This window comes from Eubalaena glacialis, chromosome 17 (assembly GCF_028564815.1).
Source record: "Eubalaena glacialis isolate mEubGla1 chromosome 17, mEubGla1.1.hap2.+ XY, whole genome shotgun sequence".
Lineage (NCBI taxonomy): Eukaryota > Metazoa > Chordata > Mammalia > Artiodactyla > Balaenidae > Eubalaena > Eubalaena glacialis.
The window spans coordinates 489775-516427 of record NC_083732.1 but is presented as its reverse complement, the minus strand read 5'-3'; the positions used below and the strand labels follow the sequence as shown (position 1 = coordinate 516427).

The window sequence follows — 26653 nt, the reverse complement described above, 5'->3', positions numbered from 1 at the left end:
TGAGGGTGTACATTTATAGTCTAAAAAATGAGCAAAATTTTAACGACTGTAGCATTTCTGTCTGAATGCTATCCAGCAGCTTCCTGAATGTCAGAGATTTCTTTTATGAGTCTGGCATTAATTCTTATTTTTCTTTGTTTCATGTAGATGTTTCTTTCTCAGCAAAATAGAAGAGAAGCTCACTCTCCTTCCGGACGATGGTGGTGTGAGTGAGGATGCGGACGGGATGGGCGTGCAGGCTCTGGAGGAAGATGCTCGGTCTCTGATCGCGAGCTGCAAGTTCTCCATGAGGCTGCAGATGGTGGAGAGCGCACGGAAGCAGGTGGGCGCGCCCGGGTCACAGATGCTCCGAAACTGGCGTTCTTTAAACTTAGCTTTTCTTTAAAATCTGAAGCTTAGGGATAATTGAGTAGTTAGTATTTTTTTTTTTTTTTTCTCTATAAGGAAGAATACTTAAACTTTTCCAGAAAGCCTCTAAAGTTTATTATACACTAGTTAATCATTTCAAAATGATTATTTTCTGCTTTACTTATAAAGAAAATAAATCTAATACAGATTTTCTCTTGTTTAACAAATGAATGTTTGCCAGGTAGTTACAAATTATATTTAGGTTTAGTTTGTGGAAATCTATCATTTGATAATAAGATCCTTTCTTGATACAAGTGCGGTTTGCTTAAAAGTCACACATAAGCATTTCAACTGTATTAAATTATATTTTTCATGTAATTAAATCATATTTGGATATACTAGGGGAGCTTGCTGTTTTAATGACCCTATATTGATTGCTATTATAAAGCAAAGAATATTATTCTAGTACAAATAATTAATATTTCTGTTTTGTGGGTTTAAAGGCTCATTTATAGGTTTTTCTTTGAGATGGGTCTTGTATCAGGAATTTTATATTTCCAATAACAGCAGCCTAAGTGAATAAAGGAAGTAACTCTGTCAGTTCCCTGCATTCAGTTCTGGAGGAGCTGGCCTTCAGATGCTCTCAGATACTCCACCGAGGAGGCCCTGCTCCCTCGCCTGGTCTCCCCAGGCTCTCCCCTTGAAGTTTTGGATGCTGTGGGTGTTTCAGGTCGTGCCCCCTCCCCACTGAGTCTTTCTGGAATCAGGTAGTGTCTTCCCTCACTATTTCCTGCAGAGAAAAAGGAGATGCTTTTTTTCCAGAAGGCCCTGGCCATTTCGCCCTCCATCCCCTTAGCTCTGGGTGCAGCAGGGAGTGGCCGTGGTCCAGGGCACATGGCCGAGGCGGTGCATGTGGCCTCTCAGCAGGAAGTGGGGGGCACATCCCAAGAGGGGGTACAGTGGGTGCTCCCCACTTCTGGGGGCAGGGCACGAGGAGAGGGGGCAGGAAGGCTCCATGGAGGGCCTCGGAGGCGTTTGGGGATGGTAGGAGAGGAAGGTACTGAGATATATTTAAACAAAATCCCAAAGGGAGAAACTGGGAATCGTGGAGGCTGCTGTGGGCGGAGGGCTTGTCTCGTGATGCTGGTTTGAGGTGGATTGTGGAGCGTGTGGCCCAGAACTAGGGACTGGAGACCAGGAGGCCATCGAAGGCCTTGGACGTGCTGGTGGGGATGAGAACTGTGTGAAATGTACACTCTTAGACGCAGATGTAATCAGGCCAGAGACTGCAGGAGTGACGAGGGCGACGGGACTTCTGGCCTGAGTGGTTGGCAGGGGCGTAACGAGGACTCACGGGACTGATGTCAGTGTCCTCGAAGCTCAGCAGAGAATTAGATGTAAAAGACATCCCCAAACAACCAACTAAATAAAAAACAGAGAAATTGTACATTAAAACTAAAAACTTCTGTGCCTCAAATGGCACACTCAAGAAAGTGAAGAGACAACCCATATGATGGGAGGAAATATTTGGAAATCATGTATCTGGTAAGGGTCCGCTTATCCAGAATACATAAATAACTCTTTACAACCGAACAACAAAGTTAAACAACCCAGCGAGAAAACAGGCAAAGGATCTGAATAGACATTTCTCACAAGAAGACACACAAGTGGCCAGTACGCACATGAAAAGACACTCAGGGGACTTCCCTGGCGGTCCAGTGGTTAGGACTCCGCACTTCCACTGCAGGGGGCACGGGTTCGATCCCTGGTTGGGGAACTAAGATCCCGCAAGCCGTGTCGCATGGCGAAAGAAAGAAAGGGAGAGAGAGAGAGAGAGAGAGAGAGAGAAAGAAAGAAGGAAAGAAAAGACACTCAGCACCACGAGTCATCAGGAGGATGTAGGTCAGACCAGAGCGAGGTCCCGCTGCACACCCACAGGACGGCTGGAGTAGAGGGGCGGCCCTCCGTGCAGGGAGGTGAGCGGTGCATCCACCGTGGAAATCAGTCTGGCAGCTCCTCCAAAAGCCAGAGGGTTACCATTTGACCCAGCAGTTCCCCTCCTCGGTATATACCCAAGAGAAATGAAAACTTAACGTCCACACAGAAATTTGTATACAGATTCTTTGTGTTCATTGAAATTAGAAAAAAGAGCATTATTCAAAATAGCCAAAAGATGGCAACAACCCGAAAGTTTATCAGTAGATAAACAGATAAATAAACTGTGGCTGATCCATGCAGTAGCGTGTTACTCAGCCACAGCAAGGAGTGAAGTCGTGACACACACCACCAGGCGCAAAGTCAGAACACGTCCTCTGACTCCCTCGATAGGAAGTGTCCGGAACAGGCAGACCCGGGGCAGAAGGTTGTGGTCGCTGGGGGCTGGGGGAGGGGAGCAAATGCCTGTGGATGGAGGGTTTCTTGGCGGACGACGGAGTCCCGGAATCAGACGGCAGCGATGGGCGCCCCGCTGCGTGAGTGTCCTGGAGACCCTGGACTGTGTGTCTGGCCCCGCGATAAAGCTAAGGTGATGGGTCACTGAAGGCCAGTGAGAAGCTCCTCTTGTACAGTGACTTGACTTCTCATTGTCGTCCTGTGTCATCTGGCTGCTTTCTCTCTTCTGCCGTGCAGAATAATTTCTCGCTTGCCTTGAAACTGCTGAAGGAGCTGCACAGAGAGTCAAAAGCACGGGAGGACTGGCTCGTGAGGTGGGTGCAGAGCTACTGCCGGCTCAGCCACAGCCGGGCCCGGGCCCAGCGCCGGCCCGAGCAGCTCTGCACGATGCTGAGGGCGGTGTCCCTGCTGGGTACGAGGCTCTTCTCCTCCCACAGTTTGTGTTGTGGCTGCGTGTCTTCTCACAGTCTTCTTTGTGCTGCTTTATCTGACAGTTGGGAATTAAATTTTGTAAAACTTTTATTAAATATTTATTAAACATGTGGAGCCAAGGTACTGTGTATCCTAGTAATACTACTGAATATGACTTTTGGAGCTTTTATTTCTTCATCTGTAGACTAAAGTTGAAGTTTAAAATGTTCTCTTTAAGACTTAGCCAAATTTTGGGTGTAATAGTTTAATTATTTTGAAAACTCTATGTTTACATACAAGAACTGCCTAAAAAAATTAACCACGAAAGCCTTTTTCCTCCTCAGTTCTTCTGTCTGTGATGACGTGGCCTGTAAGGCTGAGGGGGAACCCCGTGTGTGGGTCCCGGGTCTCGTGTGCACATGCCAGGTGCACGGCAGGGCTTTCCCGCGGCCTCCCGCCTGGTCCCGAGCCCGAGTCTTGAGCAGGATGGGGAAGCACTTTCCACGTTGATCCCAGGATCAGGAAATGATCCTATGACTGCGCAACTGTTTTTTGTAGGCTTTTCTGGGGGAGTGAGGGGGGGAGGAGGAGGAGTTTGCTGCCATTAAGATGACAGTTAGTTCTCGTGATAATAACTGGCTGTCGTTGGTCACAGCCTTGTGAAGTAAGCGTCTCCTGGATGAGCAGGTGGTGTGGGTGCAGGGCTTGCTGGGTGACGGCCCTTTCTCTTCTCGACCTCTGCACGCTGTAGGCTTGCCCAGAGCCACACGGCCGGACATAGTATTCGACCTTGGACTGCGGTGGTCTCTGTTGCTTTACCAGCTGCAGGGGACAGCATCAGTTTAAAAATCTGGGTTACTGATGTACATGCACGAATGCGTTAGAAAGCGCCCTTTCTGCTCTCTGTAACACAAAGAAGTGCTTGGACAAAATGCAGAAGGGTGATGCTTGAGTGAAAGTTCCGGTGGCGTTTTGACTGTTGAGCCTCGGGGGACTGGTCGCTGCTGACAGAGAACACGTTCCATTAACGTGAGTGAGCTCAGGAGGTTCTCGGACCAGCGTCTGAAGTCGGTTTCTTACACCTTCAAGATTTAGTTTCTTAATAGAAAACAAGCTTTGAACACTATGAATATCTTCTTTTTAACTTACGTCACTCAGTTCTCAAAAAATCGTGTGTGTGCGTGTGTGTAATCCAGCAGGTGAGAACACGTCAAGCTACTTGAGCAGAAACGTTGTGGCTTCCCGTGACCATAACATTCTCGTGGGCACAACGTACAGGATCATGGCCGACGCTCTCAGCAGTGAGCCCCCCTGCCTCGCTGGGATCGAGGAGAGCAAGGCCAGGAGCGTCGTGGAGCTCTCGGGATCCAGTTCAGAGGATGCAGAGAAGGTAGTGACGCTGGGAGCCTGAGCTCTTCGTGTCGTGTGTTTGTCTCGACCGCGCAGGCTCCGCTACACGAAAGAAACGACAAGTCTCGCTTTGTGTTTTTAAGACATATTTGACAGTTACACGCAGTCAGGTTTCTTACTGGAAAAATGACATACTCCCTGAGTTTCCTGTTTGTTTGAACGACACCCTTCTTTTAGTGTTAATAACGAGAAGTCTGTGTTGGATTGATGTGGACGGTTATCCCATGAATTTTGTTAGTGGAATCTCACCACCAGTCTCCATTCAGACACCCCGCTAACTTGTGGGAAGAATCAGCTTTTCTGCTTTTTTATGTAGCACCTGCTTTGTTGGCGTTTCTCAGGTGGTTCTGTATGTTCGTGAGTTCCCACGTGCTCCCCGCGTCACTTGTGTCCCCAGCCTCCAGCCCTTCCTGAGCCCTGCCCCGCGTTGGTTTTCAGGTGCCGAGATGGCGCGGGGCTGGCGTCTCTTTCCCAGTCCAGGCGGACCTGGCTCTGCCCTCGAGCGGCTTTCTGTTTACCCGTGGCTGACGGGCCCCAGGTGGGGGCAGGGTCTTCAGGAAGCTTGGTCCCGCTCACAGCCTGCCGGGGTCTCTGCCTTCCAGGTTGCGGCAGGCCTGTACCAGAGAGCATTTCACCACCTTTCCGAGGCCGTGCGGACAGCGGCACAGGAGGAGGCCGGCGGGCGCCCGGCGTGGGACCAGGAGCCTGCATGCGGGCTGGTGGCGGCTTACCTGGCGCTGGTGGAGTTCTGTGACCAGCGGCTCCGCAAGCAGGAGGAGGGCCCCCCCGGTGAGCCCCGCGCGTGCCAGCCGGAGATGTAGGGCCTTGCAGGTCCTGTGGTCTCCTGTGGGTTTTTCAATGGCATGTGTTCTTCAATGGCATGTGTTCTGAGAGACGGCTTGTCTGTTTAAGAGGCAGTGACACGGCCACGCCCCATGGCCGGCGTGGGACCGGAGTTGGGCGTCTCTGTCCCCTCCCTCCGTCTGCTTCCCTGACGCGTGTCTGACCAGCTCCTGCGGCTGCCCCTCGTGTTCCAGCCCAGGAAGCAAACTGCTTCACCCGGTAGCAGAGGTCAGCGTCAGAGAGGAGCTCTTACACGCGGTCCGAGACCATCTGCTGAGCTGCAGTAGTTGTTAGAAAGGAAGCCTGGGGGAGAGCAGCCAGCGGCGAGTCTGCCACTCGTGTCTGTGTGTGGGTAGTGACCACGTGTCTCCTCTCCTGTCCCCGGTAGTCCTGGACGCTGCAGAACTGCACACGTATCCAGCCCTCGTGGTGGACAAAATGCTGAAAGCTCTGAAGTTACACTCGAGCGAGGCCCGGCTGAAGTTCCCCAGACTCCTCCAGATTGTCGAGCAGTATCCAGAGGAGACCCTGAGCCTGATGACCAGAGAGGTCGGTGTCTTCCTTCTAGCGAAGGGGACTTGACCGAACTAACGGATGTGTTGTGTGGGGCGTGTGTTCATGGCTTTTCCTAACCACCGAGCTTTGCTCCATCCCAACAACATATGTCATTTAAAACCGTGTAAGCGAGTGTTCCCACGCACCCACTTTCCTCTGTGGGTGTTGACACAGAGGCCGCGTCTGAACAAGGACCGAGACGGGAGGAGGTGAGTCCTCCGCCCCGGAGCGGGCTGCCCCTCAGGGCTGGGCTGCGTCTGTGAGTCCGGGGGCCTTACGCTCAGGTCACTGTTCGGCAGCGAGGCAAGGGGGACGTTTCAGGTGTCATCCCCCCATACTCCACGTCTCGGGAACCCCCAGGGCTCCTGCCCCACGTCCCGCTTGCCCGCTCTCACCCCGTGCCGGCCTCTCCACTGGGGCCGCAGCGGGGAAAAAGGGGAGGGTTATCAGAAAGGCTCCTTAGCGATTTCTGTGGATGTTTAACTGGAAGACAGGGCCAAGCTTTGAGTTGATGACGTAATAGTTCAGAAAGGGCGCACAGCAGGTCCGTAGACAGTGCTGGTCGCCGAGCCTGCAGTCAGTTCTCTGTGTGCTTGGACGGGTGAGGGTTTTCAGTAGGTCCTACACAGGAGATTAAAGTAAATTCGGTATGAAATGCAGTACACATGCATTTTCCTCAAAGATAAGTAAAGAAATATTTCAGTAAGTTATGGTTTTGTTTTTCCCCCAAATCATACTTGTATACAATAAAAATAACATTTTGAATTTGTGCGGAAATGAACGGAGTGGTGGGTCGATGTTGTCATGACCCTTGAGTTGGGCAGCTGGCCTTGCACTGAGGGCCCCCAAGCCTCCTGTCCTTCCTGGCTTTATACCAGCATTCCAAGCACAGCCGAGTTTATCTTGAAATAAACACCTGGAAAAAGCATTAGAGGAAAACCTGAGCAAAATTTGAAAATGGTCTTGGAGTTAAGAGACAAAAGCCAGGAGCTATAGAGGAAGATAATTTGACCTTCTATCATTAAAAAAATGCCATATACAACGTTAAAAAAAAAACTGGGAGAAAAATATTTGCAACACATACTGGAGACGGAGAGCAGGCGTCTCCACTGTCCACAACAAACAGACTCGTAGCAACGGGCGACGCACATGCGGTTAAAGCACGTAATGCAGGTAAACGCTGACTGCTTAGCCTCACTAATGATGAGACATGCAAATTAAAATTAGATATCTTTCACTTCTCGGATTGAAAATAGATTTTTTAAATTGTCAGATTGACAGTAGATTTTAACAATTGATTGCGTCCAGTGTCGAAAAGGATTTTGTAAAGTAGTTGATCTCTACTACACTTTTAGAAGTGGAAATTTGAAAAATCTTCTTGGAGGGAAATTTAGCAAAGTTTTTTACAGTTGTTAAGGTTCACGTTAAAAGTAAAAAGGAATTTAGGAACTCATTTAGGAATTTCTCCTATGGGTATATAGCACAAGTACAAAGACATAGACCTATAGGGTTGTGCATTGTAGTAGTATCTGGATAGCAAAAATTGCAAATACCCTAAAAGTTCATTATAGAGCGCTTGTGAAATGAAGCGGAATATGGTACAGCTGTTAAAAGGAACGAGGTAGATCTAAGAAAAACCAGCAACAGCAAGTTTCCTCCGATTCCATTCTTCTGAAGAAAGGGTCCACGTGCACACACCCTGAAAAGGCCCGGAAGAATCGATGGTTCCCAGTGGGTCGGAACCGAGAGGGCTGAGAAGACTTTCTGTCTACACGTCTGTCTGTTTTTATACTGACGGTAGCAAATACAGCTATACTTGGATGTTGGACACGCAGTACTTCTGTAAGGGAAGAACGTTGCATGTTTCACTCCTTACTAAGTCCCGGCTCTCTGTTTCAGATGTCTTCCATTCCTTGCTGGCAGTTCATCGGCTGGATCGGCCACATGGTGGCCCTGCTGGACAAGGAGGAGGGGGTCGCCGTCCAGCGCACCGTGGCGGACATCGCCGACCACTACCCGCAGGCCATCGTGTACCCGTTCACAATAAGCAGTGAAAGCTATTCCTTCAGAGACACTTCTGCTGGCCATAAGAGCAAGGACTTTGTGGCCAGGTGACACAAGAAAAATTAGGTCCATCCAACACTGAAAGGTTATCAAAACGTCTGTGGTCAAAGCAGACACAGGGACGCTTATGTGTGTCCTCAGATGAATTAGAGCTGCCGTGGAGGGCAGGGGGCCTAGATGTCTGTTTGTTGGGTGCATCTGCCCTGGTGTGTTATTGGCTGTAGAGTTTATTTCCTTTTGTAAACACAGTTCATCTTAAAATGTTATTCATGAGACGGTTATGCTAACCATTAGTAATCTGTTGGTTGAGACGGACTAGATGAGATGCTTTTTGGAATCAGTTCCTGAAATTGTTCTGTAATTTAAAATCTCTGGGAAGCCCCCCCTTCTTCATTAGGAGTCAGTAAACTGCCCAGGTGTCGCCCTTTCCGCTTCTTCAGTTGATTTGTAGGTGAGGACAGTTGCCAGAGCGGCAGCAGTGTTTTACTTCAGAAAGAACACTTGGTAAACGCACGGCATTTTAGTTGCCCTTCTCTGTCAGGAGCTGATTTGCCTCATTTAGAGCTTTTTGCTTCCGAGGGACAAGGCTGGGGGCACAGCCCTCGTCCTGGCTCGCTGATGGGCCGGCCGTGCGCCCACCCACCCCGTGGTGCCCTCTTGTGTCTCAGCAGAGGCAGCTGCAACGTGATGGGTTCCTTAGAAAGAAAGAAAGGAAAGAGAAATGTTGAAAGTTTGTTGAGAAGGGGGCCTTTTAACTTTAGATTGTGTGCGCCAAAATGTTGAGGATTTGCTTTCACCTCATCTCTTGATACAGGACACACTTTGTGCTTCATCTGTTTTGGAGATAATTTTTAAATTGCTCCTTCCCTAGACTATGTAGTTGGTTATGTATTGTTTTATATATAAATATAATTATATATACATAAAAATTATAGGCCTTGATCTTTGGAAGATGTTTGATTGAGCACCTAAACCTCGTAATTTTTTGTAGGATTAAAGCTAAGTTAGATCGAGAAGGAGTGGTTCAGGACTTCATTAATGCCCTGGAGCAGCTCTCCAGCCCTGAGATGCTCTTTAAGGTAGCGTTAACAGCTTCCCGCACGTAAGACACGGGCTCAGTGCAACCTGCCTGCAGTCCAGCTTGACGTGTCTTTTTTCCTGCACAGGACTGGACGGAGGACATCAAGCTTGAACTAGAAAAGAACCCCGTAAATAAGAAGAACATTGAGAGGATGTATGAGAGAATGTACGCAGCCTTGGGAGACCCACAGGCTCCGGGTCTCGGGAGTTTTCGAAGGAGGTTTATTCAGGTACGGGGTGGGGCGGCAGCCGCTTGGTGATTACAGAGTCATTGTGAAGACGAGGGCTTCTATTTGCTGGTTTGTTAATACTTCTGGTTTTAAAATGTCGTTGAATTTGTAAACTTTCCTTAGATCTTTGTCTTTCTGTGAGATATTGATGGCGTATTTTTAGGTCAGATAGTGGCAAGTGGGGCACAGGTAAAACCTCAGGCTTTCTATTGCATTCCGTTCTTCATGGCCAGATCCTTAGATATGAAGGTTGTGTGTAGTTTAATGTTTTTAATTCTCAGAGTGATTTGGGTATCAGACCAGGAAAACGTTTGTATTTGCCGCAGGTTGTAACCATTTGTGAGCACTTAGCTCTGTCCAAGGCTCGGAGAGCTCACGGGGCCGCCTGACAGGTGCTGTGTGGACAGAGCTGTGGCGTCAGCGTGAGCTCTGGTTTCAGAGTTGCTCCAGACTTGGAAGGGAGAGAATGCACGCCGTGCTCCCCGCCTGCCCGCCCCAGTCTGGCCCCTCCCACCCCCCCGGGACGGGGTGGGCCTCCTCCCTCCGCTGTCTAAAGCACCTGTGTGCGCCTCGCCTGCATTTGTCACGCTGAGTTCGTTTTGACAGTTTGGTGAAACCGCTTCTGTTCACGAAACCTCAAGAAGCTTTAGCGCGTGCAGGAGCCCGGTGCTCACCAGTCGCGCGTCTCTGGTGCGGAGGAGCGTCTTTGTCGCTCGCGGGTGTACCAAGTGCGTCAGCGAGACGTAGGTCACGTGGCCTGCCGCGCGTGCGGTCACAGTGTGCGGCGCCCGAGGGCTCGCTGTGTTCCCGCCGCTCCCCAGAGCAGCCCCGTCCCCGCCCCTCCCTGCCCTGCCAGCCCCTGGGGGCTCGCCGGCCCGACCTTCCGTGTGGACGAGCCCCGCGGGGCCCGGCTTCTCCCACTCGGCGGCCCGCGTGCTGCAGCCCGGGTCGGCGCCTCCCGTCTGGGTGCTGGGGGCTGCTCCACGTCCCGTGTGTCCCGCGTCCGCCGAGAGGCGCTCCTGTGCAGTAGGCACAGTGACTCCGGGCGCCCTCCTGACTCAGACTCGGGGGCAGGGCTGACTCCGCTCCCCTCTGCCCGCGGAGCCCACCGCAGGCGTCTCTGTCTGGATGCGCGGGCGGGGCGGTTCTGATCTCCAGAGGGAGGGCTGGGGGCGCCGTCCTTACTTGGGGGAGTTTCCGTTAATGGTCTGAATGTGGGAACAGACAGGATGACCTGCTGCCTAATGGGACCCGGGCTGTGTCTCAAGTGACAGTGAAGCCTAGACCTCGGCACGTACTGCATTTTATGACACGCGTTCGACCCCATGTCCTATCAGGTCGGCCTCACAGCACTGCTGCCCAGTGACTGCAGCTCCCCGGCGGGAAACCCGCGTCCCGAGAAGGTACTGAAGGGCGGCGGGCCCGCGGCCACAGCAGGAGCCGTCGGCGGGAAGGCGCTTGCGTCCGCCCTGTCCCCGGCTGGGGCCGCACCAGCCTCTGCCGTCACAGCGCAGGAGCAGCCCCGGCGGGCGGCGGGCGGGCAGCAGGGATGGCGGCCTCAACAGGGTTGACGTGTGAAATCGGTCAGGGTCTGGGGCTCGCCAGGTCTTGTTCTGAGCCACGCCGCTTGTGCTAAGCATGCGGCGGGCGGGCCCAGGGCCGACCGAGGGGGCGGCAGAGGGGTCGCCGTGAGCTTCCCGCGGAGGGGGTGGGGGCCTGCCCGTCGGCCCTGCCCTGGAAACCGCAGCCTGACGGGCTTTGTCCCGGCCAAGCTCAGCCCACCGCCCAGCAGGGCCGAGCCCCACAGAAAGCTCCCCGCAGCTGCAGCCGTGGTTTGTCCGGAGCTTGCTCCCTAGTACCTGGGGCAGTCCATCCGGAACTTTCTGCTTCGTACCAAATCAGCACATAATTTGCGTCAGTTAATTAAAATATTAATCCACTAAAACAGAACTGCCTCAGGTTTCACTCTAGGGGGCCCTTAGGGGCATTATGCCATTTGGATCAGTGTTGGCGCTGGTTATGCTGGGAAATGCGGACTGATCTTTCCCTGCATTCTAAGAATTGCAGATTGTTTCTATACTTTTAGTTCATTTATAGATCAAGGAAGAACTGTGTTTTATATATGTTAATTTTCCTGTAGTGGATTGTCTAAAACAGAGCTTGTATTTCATTTATACCAGGCTCATGATGTCGGGTTAGTTCTACATTTGGGACAACATTTCTAATTAAAGATGACCAGGTGAACCTTGACAACTATTAGGTCACCGTTAGTAATACTCTTGAGTTTTGTCTTTTGTTTTTTTAATTTTGATATCAGGATTATAATTTAAATAAATATTTGAGTAGAAACTAATACAAAGAATGATTTGATATATTCCAAGATAAGGAACTTCTAATAATAACTGCTTCTAGAAATACAACTTACCCAAATGCTGTTTATACTGGTTCTTGATCCAAAATAATGGCTTGAAAGACCCTCACTAAGGGAGAGTGTTTTTTTCTTATGTTTTTCTCTTTGCTCCGAGGAAGAACTTTGGGCTGTTCATTTTTTAAAATTTTCCTTATTTATTTTTGGCTGTGTTTGGGTCTTCGTTGCTGCGCGTGGCCTTTCTCTAGTTGTGGCGAACGAGGGCTACTTTTCGTTGCGGTGCGCGGGCTTCTCATTGCAGTGGCTTCTCTTGTTGTGGAGCACGGGCTCAGTAGTTGTGGCTTGTGGGCTCCAGAGCGCAGGCTCAGTAGTTGTGGTGCACGGGCTTAGTTGCTCTGCGGTGTATGGTATCTTCCCGGACCAGGGCTCGAACCCGTGTCCCCTGCATTGGCAGGCAGATTCTTAACCACTGCACCACCAGGGAAGTGCCTGGGCTGTTCATGTCTATTGACTTATGTCCTTTATTTTGTACTTTGTTCCTAATTACTCCCGTTGTCATGATGGTGCAGAGCAGCAGCTGTACAACGGACACAGAGGTTAAAGGATTTTCCCAAGTGTTTAAAGCCCTTATTAAGAATTTATGCCCAGAAGTCACCGCTGACTGTCATCCTTTCCATCTTCTCAAAGGCGCACAAAGACAAAAACAAAAGGCAGGCTACTGTGCTTTAAGACTGTTGAAACATTCAGGGAGAGTGAAACTATCAATTAAAAGCATAGAAAAAAACCAATACAACTTGAGCGCCTGTTTATTATAAAGATTCGTGAGCCTAGAACTTTTTCAGAAGTTCAACTAAACAATCTTTAAGGTAAATTATCATTAATTGCAGGCTTTTGGGAAAGAATTTGATACACACTTTGGGAGAGGAGGCTCTAAGCTCCCTGGCATGAAGCTCCAGGACTTCTGCACCATCACCAGCTCGCTGCTCGGGAGGATGAGCAGGGGCTCGAAGGCACCAGGGAACCTGAAGGAATGCTCGCCCTGGATGAGCAGCTTCAGGGCGGAATTCCTGAGGGATGCGCTAGAGGTTCCTGGTGAGTTAACCTCGGGGGCGGCGGAGACAGCAGGGTGCTTTGAGGAGAGTCGTGCCAGAGCGGGGACTTCTGATTCTAAGATGGTGAAATCGGGATCTTGACAGTTTTCTTTTTTTAAAAAGAATTTTAAATTCCACCTATTTTTCATCATTAGGAAAATCTATAATTACTATGAATAGTACGCTTACTAAATGTCTAGTCATATTTCTGGTGAAGACAAGTGCTCAGACGTCCACCTACTAATAACGGTAGCTGGTCATGTCCTCTGAACCTACCCACGCATTGCCCCTGAATAATTTTTCTTCAGAAATAAAATACAGGCAACCTCAGAGATGCTGCGGGTTCAGTTCCAGACCACCGCAGCAAAACAAATGAAAGCAGGTGGTTTCCCAGTGCACATAAAAGTTATGTTTACAGTATACTGTAGTCTGTTAACGTGCAGTAGCATCGTGTCTTAAAAGCAATGTACGTACCTGAATTAAAAAACATTGTATTGCTAAAAAATGCTAACCGTCTCCTTACAACTCAGGGTTGCCACAAACCTTCCATTTGTAAGAACCGCAGCATCTGAGAAGTGCAGTAAAACGCGGTGTGCCTGCACACTGCTTTGTGGGGTGTGCGCTGGTCCCACCTAAAGCGGCGAGATGATGGCACACAACGTGCCGGCAGGAGGGACGCTCGTGGCACTGAGGACCCACCCTGTCTTCACCGTGGGATTTGCCAGACCAAGTGTTTCACTGTGGTCGCTTAGGTCCTTATTCCAGTGGGGAGAAAGGGATTTGGAGAAACACTTTCCTTTGTTATTGTTAACAGCTGCGCATCACATACCATGAGTTTCAAGAAAACCACCGAAAACGAAAACGGAGACTCCTGACATGCAGCTTGACTCTGCTGGAAACAGCACGGGTGCTCGCCCGGGGCGCTGCCGTCCCTGTTTGCCTTTGTCTGCGCCACCCGAATGGGCAGCGCGTCCATGGGAAGCGCGTCCACTAGCCTGTCAAGCTGAGAAACGGCAGCGTTTAAAAGAATGCGTCCAGTGAAAACTTTGCGTTAAAGCTTCTCTCCTGTTAGACCAGGGGGTGTGCTTTACATGCAGGGTGCAGCCTCTGAGTCAGGCTTCTGTGGTTTGTCCCAGGTCAGTACGACGGCAGAGGGAAGCCGGTGCCCGAGTACCACGCCCGCATCGCCGGCTTCGACGAGCGGGTAGGTGCTGGGCGTCAACCAACTCCTCAGGTTGGAGGAGAGACGGTTCACTCCCCATGCTGGTCTCAAGCGCACGGGGTTCTCTGAGGGTTGTGTTGCAGGTTTTCTGATGGGAATTTACTGACCTTAATATAATGTTTCCAGTCTTTCAACATCAGTCATGTTTAAGGACCTAGTAAACTCGAAGAATAAACTGTGTGTGTGTGTCTGTTTCAAACGTACGAGTCTTAAGTGCCTGTAGCAAGTGGGCATGTCGTGTGTGGCTTGTTCCTGAGGATGCATGTTTATAAGCACTTAACTTGTCACCGGGAACCTGGCACCTCTTGGCACTGCAGCTGGGCGGGAACAGGGGCCAGGAGACTCGGTGCCCTCGCTTGTCCTTTGCTCTGTTGCCCGCCTGTGTCCCCGGAGGGCGTGCCCCAGGCCTCGCCCCTCCCTCTGGTGATGAGACCCGGGCCCACCTCGGTCTCTCAGCTGCGCCCGAAAATACTGCTTCCTTTGACCTTTGAAGGTGAAAGTGATGGCCTCGCTCAGGAGACCGACGCGCATCGTGGTCCGCGGGCACGACGAGCGGGAGTACCCCTTCCTGGTGAAGGGCGGGGAGGACCTGCGGCAGGACCAGCGCGTCCACCAGCTGCTCCAGGTCATGAACGGGCTGCTCGCCCGCGACGCTGCCTGTGGCCAGAGGGGCCTGCAGGTGACGACCTACCGCGTGGTGCCCATGACCTCCAGGTGCGCGGGGGCCCCCTGCGGGCGATGGGGGCGCGGGGTCACAGGGCCGGAAGCGCCTGCTTGGTTTTGTCGGGAAGGGGAGGGGGCGTCCCGTGAGGGTTGGGGTTCTAGGTGTCACGGGACAGAGGCCAACAGCCCAGACGCTGCTCAGCCCGTGATGTTCGTCCTTGTGGAGAGAGTGAGGGAAGAACTGTGTTCGAGAGAAGCGAGGGCAGGGGTGTTCATGACTGTTCTCTCCTTCCAGGTTGGGGCTAATTGAATGGATCGAAAGCACCTGCACCTTGAAGGAGCTCCTCCTGAGCAGCATGTCACGGGAGGAGAAGGCGGCCTACACCAGGTGACCTGGGGTCCCAGGGCCCTGCCCCGGCCCAGCCCGGCCACCCCAGCCCACAGGTCACCTCCCGGGGCGGGGCTCCTCCACCCTGCCTCCAGGGACCTGAATTTTCAGGCCCTTTCATTGGCGCCCTTGGCCGCAGCCTGGCCTGTACTTTAATCTGCCACTTGATGGGTGAACAAAGGAAATGGAGTCCAGGGTTCTAAACAGTAGTTGCATATATTTTATCACAATTTTTTTTTTTTTTTAATCAGTCATCAGTTTTATACACATCACTTTATACATGTCAATCCCAATCGCCCAATTCAGCACACCACCATCCCCACCCCACCGCAGTTTTCCCCCCTTGGTGTCCATACATTTGTTCTCTACATCTGTGTCTCAACTTCTGTCCTATAAACCGGTTCATCTGTAACATTTTTCTAGGTTCCACATACATGCGTTAATATACGATATTTGTTTTTCTCTTTCTGACTTACTTCACTCTGTATGACAGTCTCTAGATCCATCCACGTCTCAACAAATGACTCAATTTCGTTCCTTTTTATGGCTGAGTAATATTCCATTCTATATATGTACCACAACTTCTTTATCCATTCGTCTGTTGATGGGCATTTAGGTTGCTTCCATGACCTGGCTATTGTAAATAGTGCTGCAATGAACATTCGGGTGCATGTGTCTTTTTGAATTACGGTTTTCTCTGGGTATATGCCCAGTAGTGGGATTGCTGGGTCATATGGTAGTTCTATTTTTAGTTTTTTAAGGAACCTCCATATTGTTCTCCATAGTGGCTGTATCAATTTACATTCCCACCAACAGTGCAAGAGGGTTCCCTTTTCTCCACACCCTCTCCAGCATTTGTTGTTTGTAGATTTTCTGATGATGCCCATTCTAACTGGTATGAGGTGATACCTCATTGTAGTTTTGATTTGCATTTCTCTAATAATTAGTGATGTTGAGCATCTTTTCATGTGCTTCGTGGCCGTCTGTATGTCTTCTTTGGAGAAATGTCTATTTAGGTCTTCTGCCCATTTTTGGATTGGGTTGTTTGTTTCTTTAATATTGAGCTGCATGAGCTGTTTATATATTTTGGAGATTAATGCTTTGTCCGTTGATACATTTGCAAATATTTTCTCCCATTCTGAGGGTTGTCTTTTCGTCTTGTTTATGGTTTCCTTTGCTGTGCAAAAGCTTTGAAGTTTCATTAGGTCCCATTTGTTTATTTTTGTTTTTATTTCCATTACTCTAGGAGGTGGATCAAAAAAGATCTTGCTGTGATTTATATCAAAGAGTGTTCTTCCTACGTTTTCCTCTAAGAGTTTTTATAGTGTCCAGTCTTACATTTAGGTCTCTAATCCATTTTGAGTTTATTTTTGTGTATGGTGTTAGAGAGTATTCTAATTTCATTCTTTTACATATAGCTGTCCAGTTTTCCCAGCACCACTTATTGAAGAGACTGTCTTTTCTCCATTGTATATCTTTGCCTCCTTTGTCATAGATCAGTTGACCATAGGTGCGTGGGTTTATCTCTGGGCTTTCTATCTTGTTCCATTGATCTGTGTTTCTCTTTTTGTGCCAGTACCATATTGTCTTGATTACTGTAGCTTTGTAGTATAGTCTGAAGTCAGGGAGTCTGATTCCTCCAGCTCCGCTTTTTTCCCTCAAGACTGCTTTGGCTATTCGGGGTCTTCTGTGTCTCCATACAAATTTTAAGATGATTTGTTCTAGTTCCGTGAAAAATGCCAGTGGTAATTTGATAGGGATTGCATTGAATCTGTAGATTGCTTTGGGTAGTATAGTCATTTTCACAATGTTGATTCTTCCAATCCAAGAACATGGTATATCTCTCCATCTGTTGGTATCATCTTTAATTTCTTTCATCAGTGTCTTATAGTTTTCTGCATACAGGTCTTTGTCTCTCTAGGTAGGTTTATTCCTAGGTATTTTATTCTTTTTGTTGCAATGGTAAATGGGAGTGTTTCCATAATTTCTCTTTCAGATTTTTCATCATTAGTGTACAGGAATGCAAGAGATTTCTGTGCATTAATTTTGTATCCTGCAACTTTACCAAATTCATTAATTAGCTCTAGCAGTTTTCTGGTGGCAGTTTTAGGATTCTCTATGTATAGTATCATGTCATCTGCAAACAGTGACAGTTTTACTTCTTCTTTTCCAATTTGTATTCCTTTTATTTCTTTTTCTTCTCTGATTGCCGTGGCTAGGACTTCCAGAACTAGGTTGAATAGTAATGGTGAGAGTGGACATCCTTGTCTTGTTCCTGATCTTAGAGGAAATGCTTTCAGTTTTTCACCATTGAGAATGATGTTTGCTGTGGGTTTGTCATATATGGCCTTTATTATGTTGAGGTAGGTTCCCTCTATGCCCACTTTCTGGAGAGTTTTTATCATAAATGGGTGTTGAATTTTGTCAAAAGCTTTTTCTGCATCTATTGAGATGATCATATGGTTTTTCTTCTTCAGTTTGTTAATATGGTGTATCACATTGATTGATTTGCGTATATTGAAGAATCCTTGCATCCCTGGGATAAATCCCACTTGATCGTGGTATATGATCCTTTTAATGTGTTGCTGGATTCTGTTTGCCAGTATTTTGTTGAGGATTTTTGCATCTATATTCATCAGTGGTATTGGTCTGTAATTTTCTTTTTTTGTAGTATCTTTGTCTGGTTTTGGTATCAGGGTGATTGTGCCCTCGTAGAATGAGTTTGGGAGTGTTCCTTCCTCTGCAATTTTTGGAAGAGTTTGAGAAGGATGGGTGTTAGGTCTTCTCTAAATGTTTGATAGAATTCACCTGTGAAGCCGTCTGGTCCTGGACTTTTGTTTGTTGGAAGATTTTTAATCACAGTTTCAATTTCATTACTTGTGATTGGTCTGTTCATATTTTCTGTTTCTTCCTGGTTCAGCCTTGGAAGGTTATACCTTTCTAAGAATTTGTCCATTTCTTCCAGGTTGTCCATTTTATTGGCATAGAGTTGCTTGTAATAGTCAAAACAGTTCTAAACAGTAGTTGCATATATTTTAATCACAATTTTTTAAAAAGGATTAACTTTGGGGGAAAAAAGAAGACTCTTTGAAGAAAATAAAACAGTAAGGTTAGCAGCTAACATTTAATTATACATTTTCTGTGGCACTATTCTCAGTTCTTAATGTGTATGAAGTCATTTATTTCTTACAAAAACCAACAAGGTGAGTATTGTTGTCACCTCTGTACAGACGAGGCAGCTGAGGCCGGAGAGGTGAGGCTACCCCAGCATGTAGGGGGTGCAGGTGGGCGTGTAGTTCCAGGTCATGATACAGGGGCTTTCTATTTTTCTTTATCCTTTTTTATTTTCCAGGTTTCCTACGATGAACATGTTATTTTTCAATCAGGAAGTTTTAAAAAAAATTTGTTCCTTGTTTCTGTAAAGAAAAATAAGGACAGCATGGCTTACCGCCATTTTGAAGCAGGGGTTGGCACGTTTGGGGGACCAGCGTTAGGCTGGCGGGCGAGGCGACGGTCATCAGTAGCCTCAGGGCCCACGCCTCCTCGCTGGACCCCTGCTCCTTCCTGAGAGTACCCACGTGGGGGCGGCCTTCTCCTCAGTCACACTCTTACTCCTGGGTCATAGCTGCTATGCAGGGCAGTGTTGACCAGCTTTTAATTCCATTCATTTGAGTCTTTTGCCTAAAGTTGTCCCTGCTGCCAGGAGTCCCCCCTCTCGCTTGTGCTTGTGCTGACACGCAGGGGGCCCGAGCCACTCGCACAAGTGACCTTCCCGGTTCCCACGGCCCCCGCCCCCCGCTTGTGAGATGGGAGAGTGTGAAAGGCATCCGGCAAACACAGGTGTACAAGGAGTATAAAGTGCTTTTCACATATGGAATTGTAGACAGTACCTCCCACTACCTTTTTAAAACAAGGCACTTCCAGCCCCCATTCCTAAGATCGTTGCTGTTTTTTTGTTAATTTACATGTTGCAGTTTTCCAACCTAAAGACTTTTATCCAGTTGAAACTAGGAGAGAATTTAGATGGAAATGGAGTGGTCTCTTTGTGAAATTAACTTAGTAGCATCTCAGAAAAGATTCACCTTATTAAGGGATTTAACTACTAAGTAACATGTTGTGAAGTTGTTGTATCTTCAGTGATTTTTTTTTTTTTTTTTTTAAGGAAAACTTGTTAAAACTTTTGATGCAAACCCAAGAGTGGCTAAACATACAAGTAACACAGTGTCTCCACCTGTCCACACACTGCCTTTGCCTGGGAAGCATTACTGAAAACAAGCTTTTCAAATTCAATTCAAATCCATCGTCATTTAAGAAGATACTTTTTGGCACTTACTGTGGATTTTGTCTGTGTCTGCATACTGGAAATGGTTAAAAAAAAAAAAAAGCGTGGCAGTGTTTAATGACAAAAGCAGACAGGCTGTCTTCAACAAGTAGCTTGTGGTCATTTTGTTTCTTTAGTGACGTACCTGCTTTAAACAAGTTGCACGTGGTGCTGTCCTGCTGCGAGGGGCCCCGCCCAGGGTCCGGCGTGTGGGACCACGTGCATCGTCAGCCCATCATGTTCCCGTGTGTGGAGTGGGAGAGTTGTTGCGTCTGGCGGTTCTGCGCCTGGGCTTCGGCACGGGGGACAGCTGTGGTTCTCGAGCAGTGATTGGGAACGGGTAACGGCGTGCTGGAGCCCTAGACCCAGAGCGGCAGGAGTTCAGTGTTAATATTCAGTGTGGCTCAAGTCGTGTTTATCCTCCCCGGCTCTTCACTCCTTTTCAGTGAATTCCTGGCGATGTTTGCCTCTGAAATCAGCGACCCTGGACACCTTCCTAACGCTGATTCTCTTTCCCTACTTGTTAGTGACCCCCGGGCACCAGCGTCTGAGTATAGAGACTGGCTGAGGAGGATGTCGGGAAGGTGTGACCCTGGGGCCTACGCGCTCATGTTCAAGTATGTGTTGTACCGACCAGTTCGTTCTTCTCAAGGTTGCGTATTCACTTTTGTTTCTTAGAAAGTTTTGCCTCGGATCATCAAAATCTAGTTATCTGGTATTCGAGCTTCACTATAACAAAGAGCTTTAAATTTCAAGTCGTGAGTAGCTCTAATCAGACATTTCCCATTATTAAATCATAGGGGGGCCAGTCGCACTGAGACAGTCACATCTTTTAGAAGAAGAGAGAGTCAAGTGCCGGCCGATCTCCTAAAGTAAGAGTGTTTCCGACTTTGCTCACCGGGGCTGGGGGGCGGGGGCGGGGGCAGAGGCCACACGACTGTCCCCCTGCAGGCGGGCCTTCCTGAAGATGAGCACCGGCCCCGAGGCCTTCCTGGCTCTCCGCAACCACTTTGCCAGCTCCCACGCGCTCCTGTGCATCAGCCACTGGATCCTGGGCATCGGAGACAGGCATCTGAAGAACTTCATGGTGAGCTTGGAGACGGGCGGCGTGATTGGGATTGACTTCGGACATGCTTTCGGATCAGCCACCCAGGTGAGTGTGCCCTTCTCTGCTCTGGGCTGGAGTTGCCCTTGGGCTTTGCAACCCCTCTGGAAACAGTTGGTTTGCATGGTCGTTGAAGTTGTCATTCTTGGGGAGAGGGAAAATCTCAGCTTTGTTTCAGCCTTGTGCAGACAGGTTGTGGAAGGTGTGCTGATAGATTAATTAGGTAATCAGAGGTAAGAGAAACGTGTTCCTGTAAAAAGGTAGGAGGTTCTGTGAAGCCCCGTCATGAAAACATCCTGCGGGGATGTGAAGCACACCCTCCCTGACATCAAGCTCCGAGTCTCCGTCTCCGTGGCCGTGTCATTGCTCCTGGGCACAGTGACTTCACATCCGTGTGGCAGGAGCTGGTGTGCTCCCCACGTGTGAGCGACAGCCATGGAAGGGCCCTCCCTCGCGTCCACTGCTTCTCACACGTCCTTTTCTCTGTAGTTTCTGCCGGTCCCTGAGCTGATGCCTTTCCGTCTGACTCGCCAGTTTATCACCCTGATGCTACCACTGAAAGAAACGGGGCTCGTGGGCAGCACCATGGTGTGTGCGCTGAGGGCTTTCCGCTCGCGCCCAGACCTGCTCACCACCGCCATGGACGTGTTTGTGAAGGAGCCGTCCTTTGACTGGAAGGTGCGGTGGTCTCTTCACACTTTGTGCCTTTGTTACAGCATGCCTGTGATTGACCCGCATCTCCTGTTAGCTGGTGGGAATGTGTCATGTTGTGTTTACTAAAATACTTACTGTTTTATACAGCACTTTCTCAGAATGAACATTTGGGATCATTTGGCTTGGCTTGAAAATCAGATGAGACGTTCCTTTTATGTGGAGGAAACTGACTTGAGAGTATTTTTAACCCTTTGGTGATGGTGGGTTTGGTTTCTCTGAGACAGGTTTTTGTTTAAAATCTGTTCCACACAAGGTCTTCCTTGATCATAAAGACAGATAGTGCTTTCTTAAATCTCAAGGGTTCTTCACAATACTGCCCCCCGAAGGGAGCACAGCAATGGCGCCCTCCACAGGGAGGGATATGTTAAGCCTAAGGGTAAGACCCTCACGGTCGTGGTCACCGTTATTTGTGCTGCCGTGAGAGTTTGCATAAAAAGCTGTGGCGCCCTCCCCAGTTAGAGATTCTGTTTAAGATCATTACTTGTTGAATCTGTGTGAATGTGATCATGTATACTGTTAAGCAGAGACAAAAAATCATGTTCCTTTCCTTTAGAATTTTGAACAGAAAATGCTAAGAAAAGGAGGATCATGGATTCAAGAAATAAATGTAACTGAAAAAAACTGGTATCCCCGGCAGAAGATACATCACGCTAAGAGAAAGTTAGCAGGTGCCAATCCAGCAGTTATTACCTGGTAAGACGTTCTTTGTGGAAGAAACAAGCACACGCCAACACGCTGGCGTTTCGGAAGAATCACTGAACACCATATGTTTATCCTCGGCCTGTGGTGTCGGCACTGACAGATAGATGGAGGGCCACGGCCTGAGGAGGCCAGCCTCTCCACCGCCCTGCAAGGTCCTAACTCTGGAGCCCCTCCCAGGCTGCCTGGGGCCCCTGCACCGCATTCCTAGACTGTTGCGTGAATATCTTTACCTGCACGAGGAGGTTTAGGTTTTAAACTTGCTCTTGTCCTTTTTCAGGACAGATGGGACCCTGGCGGCATAGCCTCGAGGGGCGGAGAGCACAGTGGCGGCTCACTAACCAGTGTGCAGATCGGGTCACCTTTAACTTAGCTTTCACATTTTTCTGGTTGAGGTCTAAAACAAACAGGAATTTGTAGAAATGATTCACAAGAAGGAAAAAAAGTTGGACTTTCCCATTAATTAACAGTAAAAGGCTGTCTGTGGTCAGTTGTTTTTTGACAAAGGTGCCAAGACCATTCGGTGGTCTTTCCAACAAATGGCAAAGGAATGAGGGTGGAGCCTCCACCTCCCACCACATACAAAGTTAATTCAAAGTGGATCAAAGACGTAACTGTAAGAGCTAAAGCTATAAAATACTTAGGAAGAAACACAGGGGTAAATCTTTAGGACCTGGGATTTGGCAGTGACATTTGGCACTCTTAAGTATAACAGTAAAAGCACAAACAAGAAAAGGAAAAAACAGATAAATTCATCAAAATTGAAAACTTTTGTGCTTACCCTCAGGAAAGTAAAAATACAGAATGGGAGAAAACATTTGAAAGTCATACAGCTGCTAAGGGACTTGTGTATAGAATACATAAAAAACTCTTATAGCTGAATAATAAAAAGACCACCCAATTAAAAAATGACCAAAGTACCTGAACAGACATTGCTCTAAAGAAGATACACAAATGGCCAATAAGCACATGGAAAGATGCTGACCATCATTAGTCATCAGATAAAGGGAAGTGGGATTCCACTTCACACCCACTAGGATTGTTGGAATCAAAAAATGGAATATAGCGAGTTGTTGGTGAGGGCTGGAGAAGTCGGAGCCCTCGGGTGTTTCTGCTGGGAAGGTAAAATGGTGCAGCCACTCTGGGGAGGTGCGGCAGTTCCTCAAAGAGTTAGATGGGGGGTACCGTAGGGCCCCACGTTCCATTCCGGGTACTGACCCAAGCGAAGTAAAAGTGAGTCCACACAAACACGTGAAGACAGGCGTGCCCAGCATCCATCATGTTCTGTTTTCCTGCAGGTCGAATCTCTTGGCTTTAAGGTTATGAGCAACAGAAAATATTCTGCATGGTGAGAGGGAATGTCTGGTTTGGACAGGAAAAATAATGCGTGGTTTGTGTCTTCATGTTTCTTTAATCTTTTTTCCAGTGATGAGTTACTTCTGGGCCATGAGAAGGTGCCTGCCTTTGAGCATTACATCGCTGTAGCACAAGGAAGCAGAGATCACAACATTCGTGCCCAGGAGCCAGGCAGTGGACTTTCAGAAGAGGCCCAGGTGAAGTGCTTGATTGACCAGGCAACAGACCCCAACATCCTCGGCAGAACTTGGGAAGGGTGGGAGCCCTGGATGTGAGGTCCCGGGGAGTCAGCAGAAAAAGGGCATGCGTGTGGAGAGAGTGTCCTAAACTTTGATCCAAGCAATCAGTGGGCTCATCGTCCCGAAGCACCAGAGTTGTATTGCGAGTTTAATCAAGGTTGTGATGAAGAAGTGAATGCTGGCATGGGTGAATGACTAGGCCATAGTCAAAGATTAGGTCAGAGTTAGAATGGATGTAGAAGGGCAGACTCGTGCAAGCACTGACTCAAGACCGTAGCAGATCGCGAGGGCTCTGAGTGGACCGAGAGCTGTGGTAGTTTACGGTGCACGTGAGCGTTCTGCGACCGCGCCTCACGGCGCCGCGGAAGTCACACCCAGAAGACTTTGTCCCGGAGACTTTGTGAGAGTCATATTAGCACAGGAATAAGAGCAGGTCAGGCTATGATTATGGCTTATTATATTTAGAAATGATTGTACTTGATGTTGTAGGATATTTTTGTAGGTTTTTTCCTTTCACATTTTTCTCTTCTAGTTTTGACATTTTACGATAGAACCGTTCTCTAGAAGAGAAAGTATTTAGGAGAGAGAAAAACCTTGGTCTTGGCACTCACTTTTGCTACTCTGATCACAACGGGAAGGTGGATGAAAGAGCTTTGCATCCCAGACTCAGGAAAGCTTCAGAAATTCCCAGTATGAAAGTAGGGATAGCACTAAGCATTCCAGTTCTAGGAAAATAAAAGAAATCCCTGTTTGGAATGAACCCTTATTTGGAGATAAAACATGCATTCTAGAGCGGCCAGATCAAGTTACAGAAACAGCTTCCTCTCCACTCAGAGAGCCTCTGTCCCCACCCCAGTTGTCCCCACCTGGAGCCGATTTCAGGTTGGCTTTGAGCTTTCTGTTACTGTTTTTTCAAACATTTCTAGTTAGAAACTCTTGTATGATTTTAGGAAATAGTAAATCTTAAGACTAAGGAACATTAAAAGTTTTTCCCCCGAAGTAGTATATAGCTTTTATGCGGTTTCACAAGCAAACATTTCATCTTACAATCATTTCATTCTATTACTTGACAAACGTATTCTGATAGGTACAGGTTGAATGCATTATGGCATTAATAAAAAACGTTTATGGGGACTTCCCCAGTGGTCCAGCGGTTAAGAGTCCGTGCTTCCACTGCACGGGGCGCGGGTTCGATCCCTGGTCGGGGAACTGGGACATCCAGCATGCTGCGCAGCGTGGCTGAAAAACATTTAAAGAAAAAAAAAAAAACATACCAAGTTCCCTTAGGACGGGACGCCTACACATAGCTTCCAATCGACAAAATAAAATCGTGGGGAAAGAGTAAAGATGTAAACTTTAAACACTTTCTAAAATAAAAATTATTTCATCAACTTGCAAGAATTTTTGAAGTGCTGTTTATTAACTAATGACCAGTAACTTCCACTAAGATAGATACTTTTGAACTTTGGAATATTGTCTGTATATTAAAGTGACAACACAGCTGTGGGGGTTGTACTTGCTCTCTTTGAACATCATGAAATTGAAGAATTGAAGGACGGGCTTTTTAAAGAAGCAAAGGCCGTCGGAATTTGGTAGGGGTTGCACTGAGTCTGTAGATTGCTGTAGGTAGTTTTGCCATTTAACAATATTAAGGCTTCCAATCCATGAACACAGTGTCTTTCCTTTTATTTGTCTTTCTTTCAGCAGTGTTTTGTAATTTTTACTAGTTTTTGATGTTTCTACTTTTCGGTTTCCTTGTTTAAATTTATTCTTAGGTATTTTATTCTTTTGGATGCTGCTGTATATTTGTAGATATTATGTATTTACATAGTTTCCCAATTTCCTTTTTGGATTGTCATTGCTGGTGTAGAGGAACACAACTGCCTTTGTGTGGTGATCTTTTCTCTTGAAACTTCGCTGGATTAATTTATTAGCTCTGGTACTTACTTTGTGTATCCTTGGGACTTTTCGTAAATAGGATCATGTTGTCTGTGATAGAGAGAGCTTTACTTCTGCTTTTCCACTTTGAATATCTTTTCTCTTTTCTTGCCTGATGGCTCTGGCTAGAACATCCAGTACAGTGTCGAGTAGCAGTGGTGGAAGTGGGCGTCCTTGTCTTGCTTCTGATCTCAGGGGAACGTTTTCATCTTCCGCCAGTGAGTATGATGTCATCTGTGGGTTTTCAGCAATGTCCTTTGTCGTGCTGAGGAAGTTCCCTTCTAGTCTTAGTTTGCTGTGTGTTTTGATTGTGAAATGGTGTTGAATTTTGTCAAATACTTTTTTGCATCAGTTGAGATGAACCTGTGTTTTTTCTCCTTTGTCTGTTAAAGTTGTATATTACAATAATTGATACTAGATTTTTTTAAAAATTTATTTTACTTATTTTATTTTTGGCTGCGTTGGGTCTTCGTTGCTGCACGCGGGCTTTTCTCTGGTTGTGGCGAGCGGGGGCTACTCTTTGTTGCAGAGCATGGGCTCTAGGCACATGGGCTTCAGTAGTTGTGGCACGTGGGCTCAGTAGTTGTGGCTCGCGGGCTCTAGAGCGCAGGCTCAGTAGTTGTGGCGCACAGGCTTAGTTGTTCCACGGCATGTGGGATCTTTCCAGGCCAGGGCTCGAACCCGCGTCCCCTGCATTGGCAGGCGGATTCTTAACCACTGTGCCACCAGGGAAGCCCGATACTAGACGTTGAATCACCCTTGCAGTGCTGGGACAAATCCCACCTGGCCATGGTGAGAAATCCTTTTACTCTGAGGTTGGATTCCACTTCCTAGTATTTTGTTGAGGATTCTTTTTTTTTTTTTTTTTTTTTTAATTTATTATTTATTTATTTATTTATTTATTTATGGCTGTGTTGGGTCTTCGTTTCTGTGTGAGGGCTTTCTCTAGTTGCGGCGAGCGGGGGCCACTCTTCATCGTGGTGCGCGGGCCTCTCACTGTCGCGGCCTCTCTTGTTGCGGAGCACAGGCTCCAGACGCGCAGGCTCAGTAATTGTGGCTCACGGGCCTAGCTGCTCCGCGGCATGTGGGATCTTCCCAGACCAGGGCTCGAACCCGTGTCCCCTGCATTGGCAGGCAGATTCTCAACCACTGCGCCGCCAGGGAAGCCCCTTGTTGAGGATTTTTGCATCAGTGTCCATAAGGTTTATTAGTCTGTA

At 48.1% G+C, this 26653-nt stretch overlaps 1 protein-coding gene across 2 annotated transcripts in view; it reads left to right on the top strand.

Annotated features, from left to right (window-relative positions):
• Window positions 1–24899, top strand: part of PRKDC (protein kinase, DNA-activated, catalytic subunit) — a 155220-nt gene extending 130321 nt beyond the window's left edge. For both annotated transcript variants that reach the window (XM_061172006.1, XM_061172005.1), the window contains 18 exons: window positions 148–322; window positions 2977–3151; window positions 4347–4540; window positions 5163–5349; window positions 5792–5952; window positions 7858–8069; window positions 9014–9101; window positions 9189–9332; window positions 12588–12792; window positions 13928–13995; window positions 14507–14727; window positions 14972–15064; window positions 19913–20002; window positions 20186–20257; window positions 20337–20538; window positions 20980–21168; window positions 21758–21897; window positions 23330–24899. In XM_061172006.1, coding sequence (XP_061027989.1) covers window positions 148–322; window positions 2977–3151; window positions 4347–4540; window positions 5163–5349; window positions 5792–5952; window positions 7858–8069; window positions 9014–9101; window positions 9189–9332; window positions 12588–12792; window positions 13928–13995; window positions 14507–14727; window positions 14972–15064; window positions 19913–20002; window positions 20186–20257; window positions 20337–20538; window positions 20980–21168; window positions 21758–21897; window positions 23330–23534 — 2821 coding nt within the window. In that variant the 3' untranslated portion in view covers window positions 23535–24899. The remainder of the gene's footprint in view (window positions 1–147; window positions 323–2976; window positions 3152–4346; window positions 4541–5162; window positions 5350–5791; window positions 5953–7857; window positions 8070–9013; window positions 9102–9188; window positions 9333–12587; window positions 12793–13927; window positions 13996–14506; window positions 14728–14971; window positions 15065–19912; window positions 20003–20185; window positions 20258–20336; window positions 20539–20979; window positions 21169–21757; window positions 21898–23329) is intronic.
• The last annotated feature ends 1754 nt before the right edge of the window (window positions 24900–26653 follow it).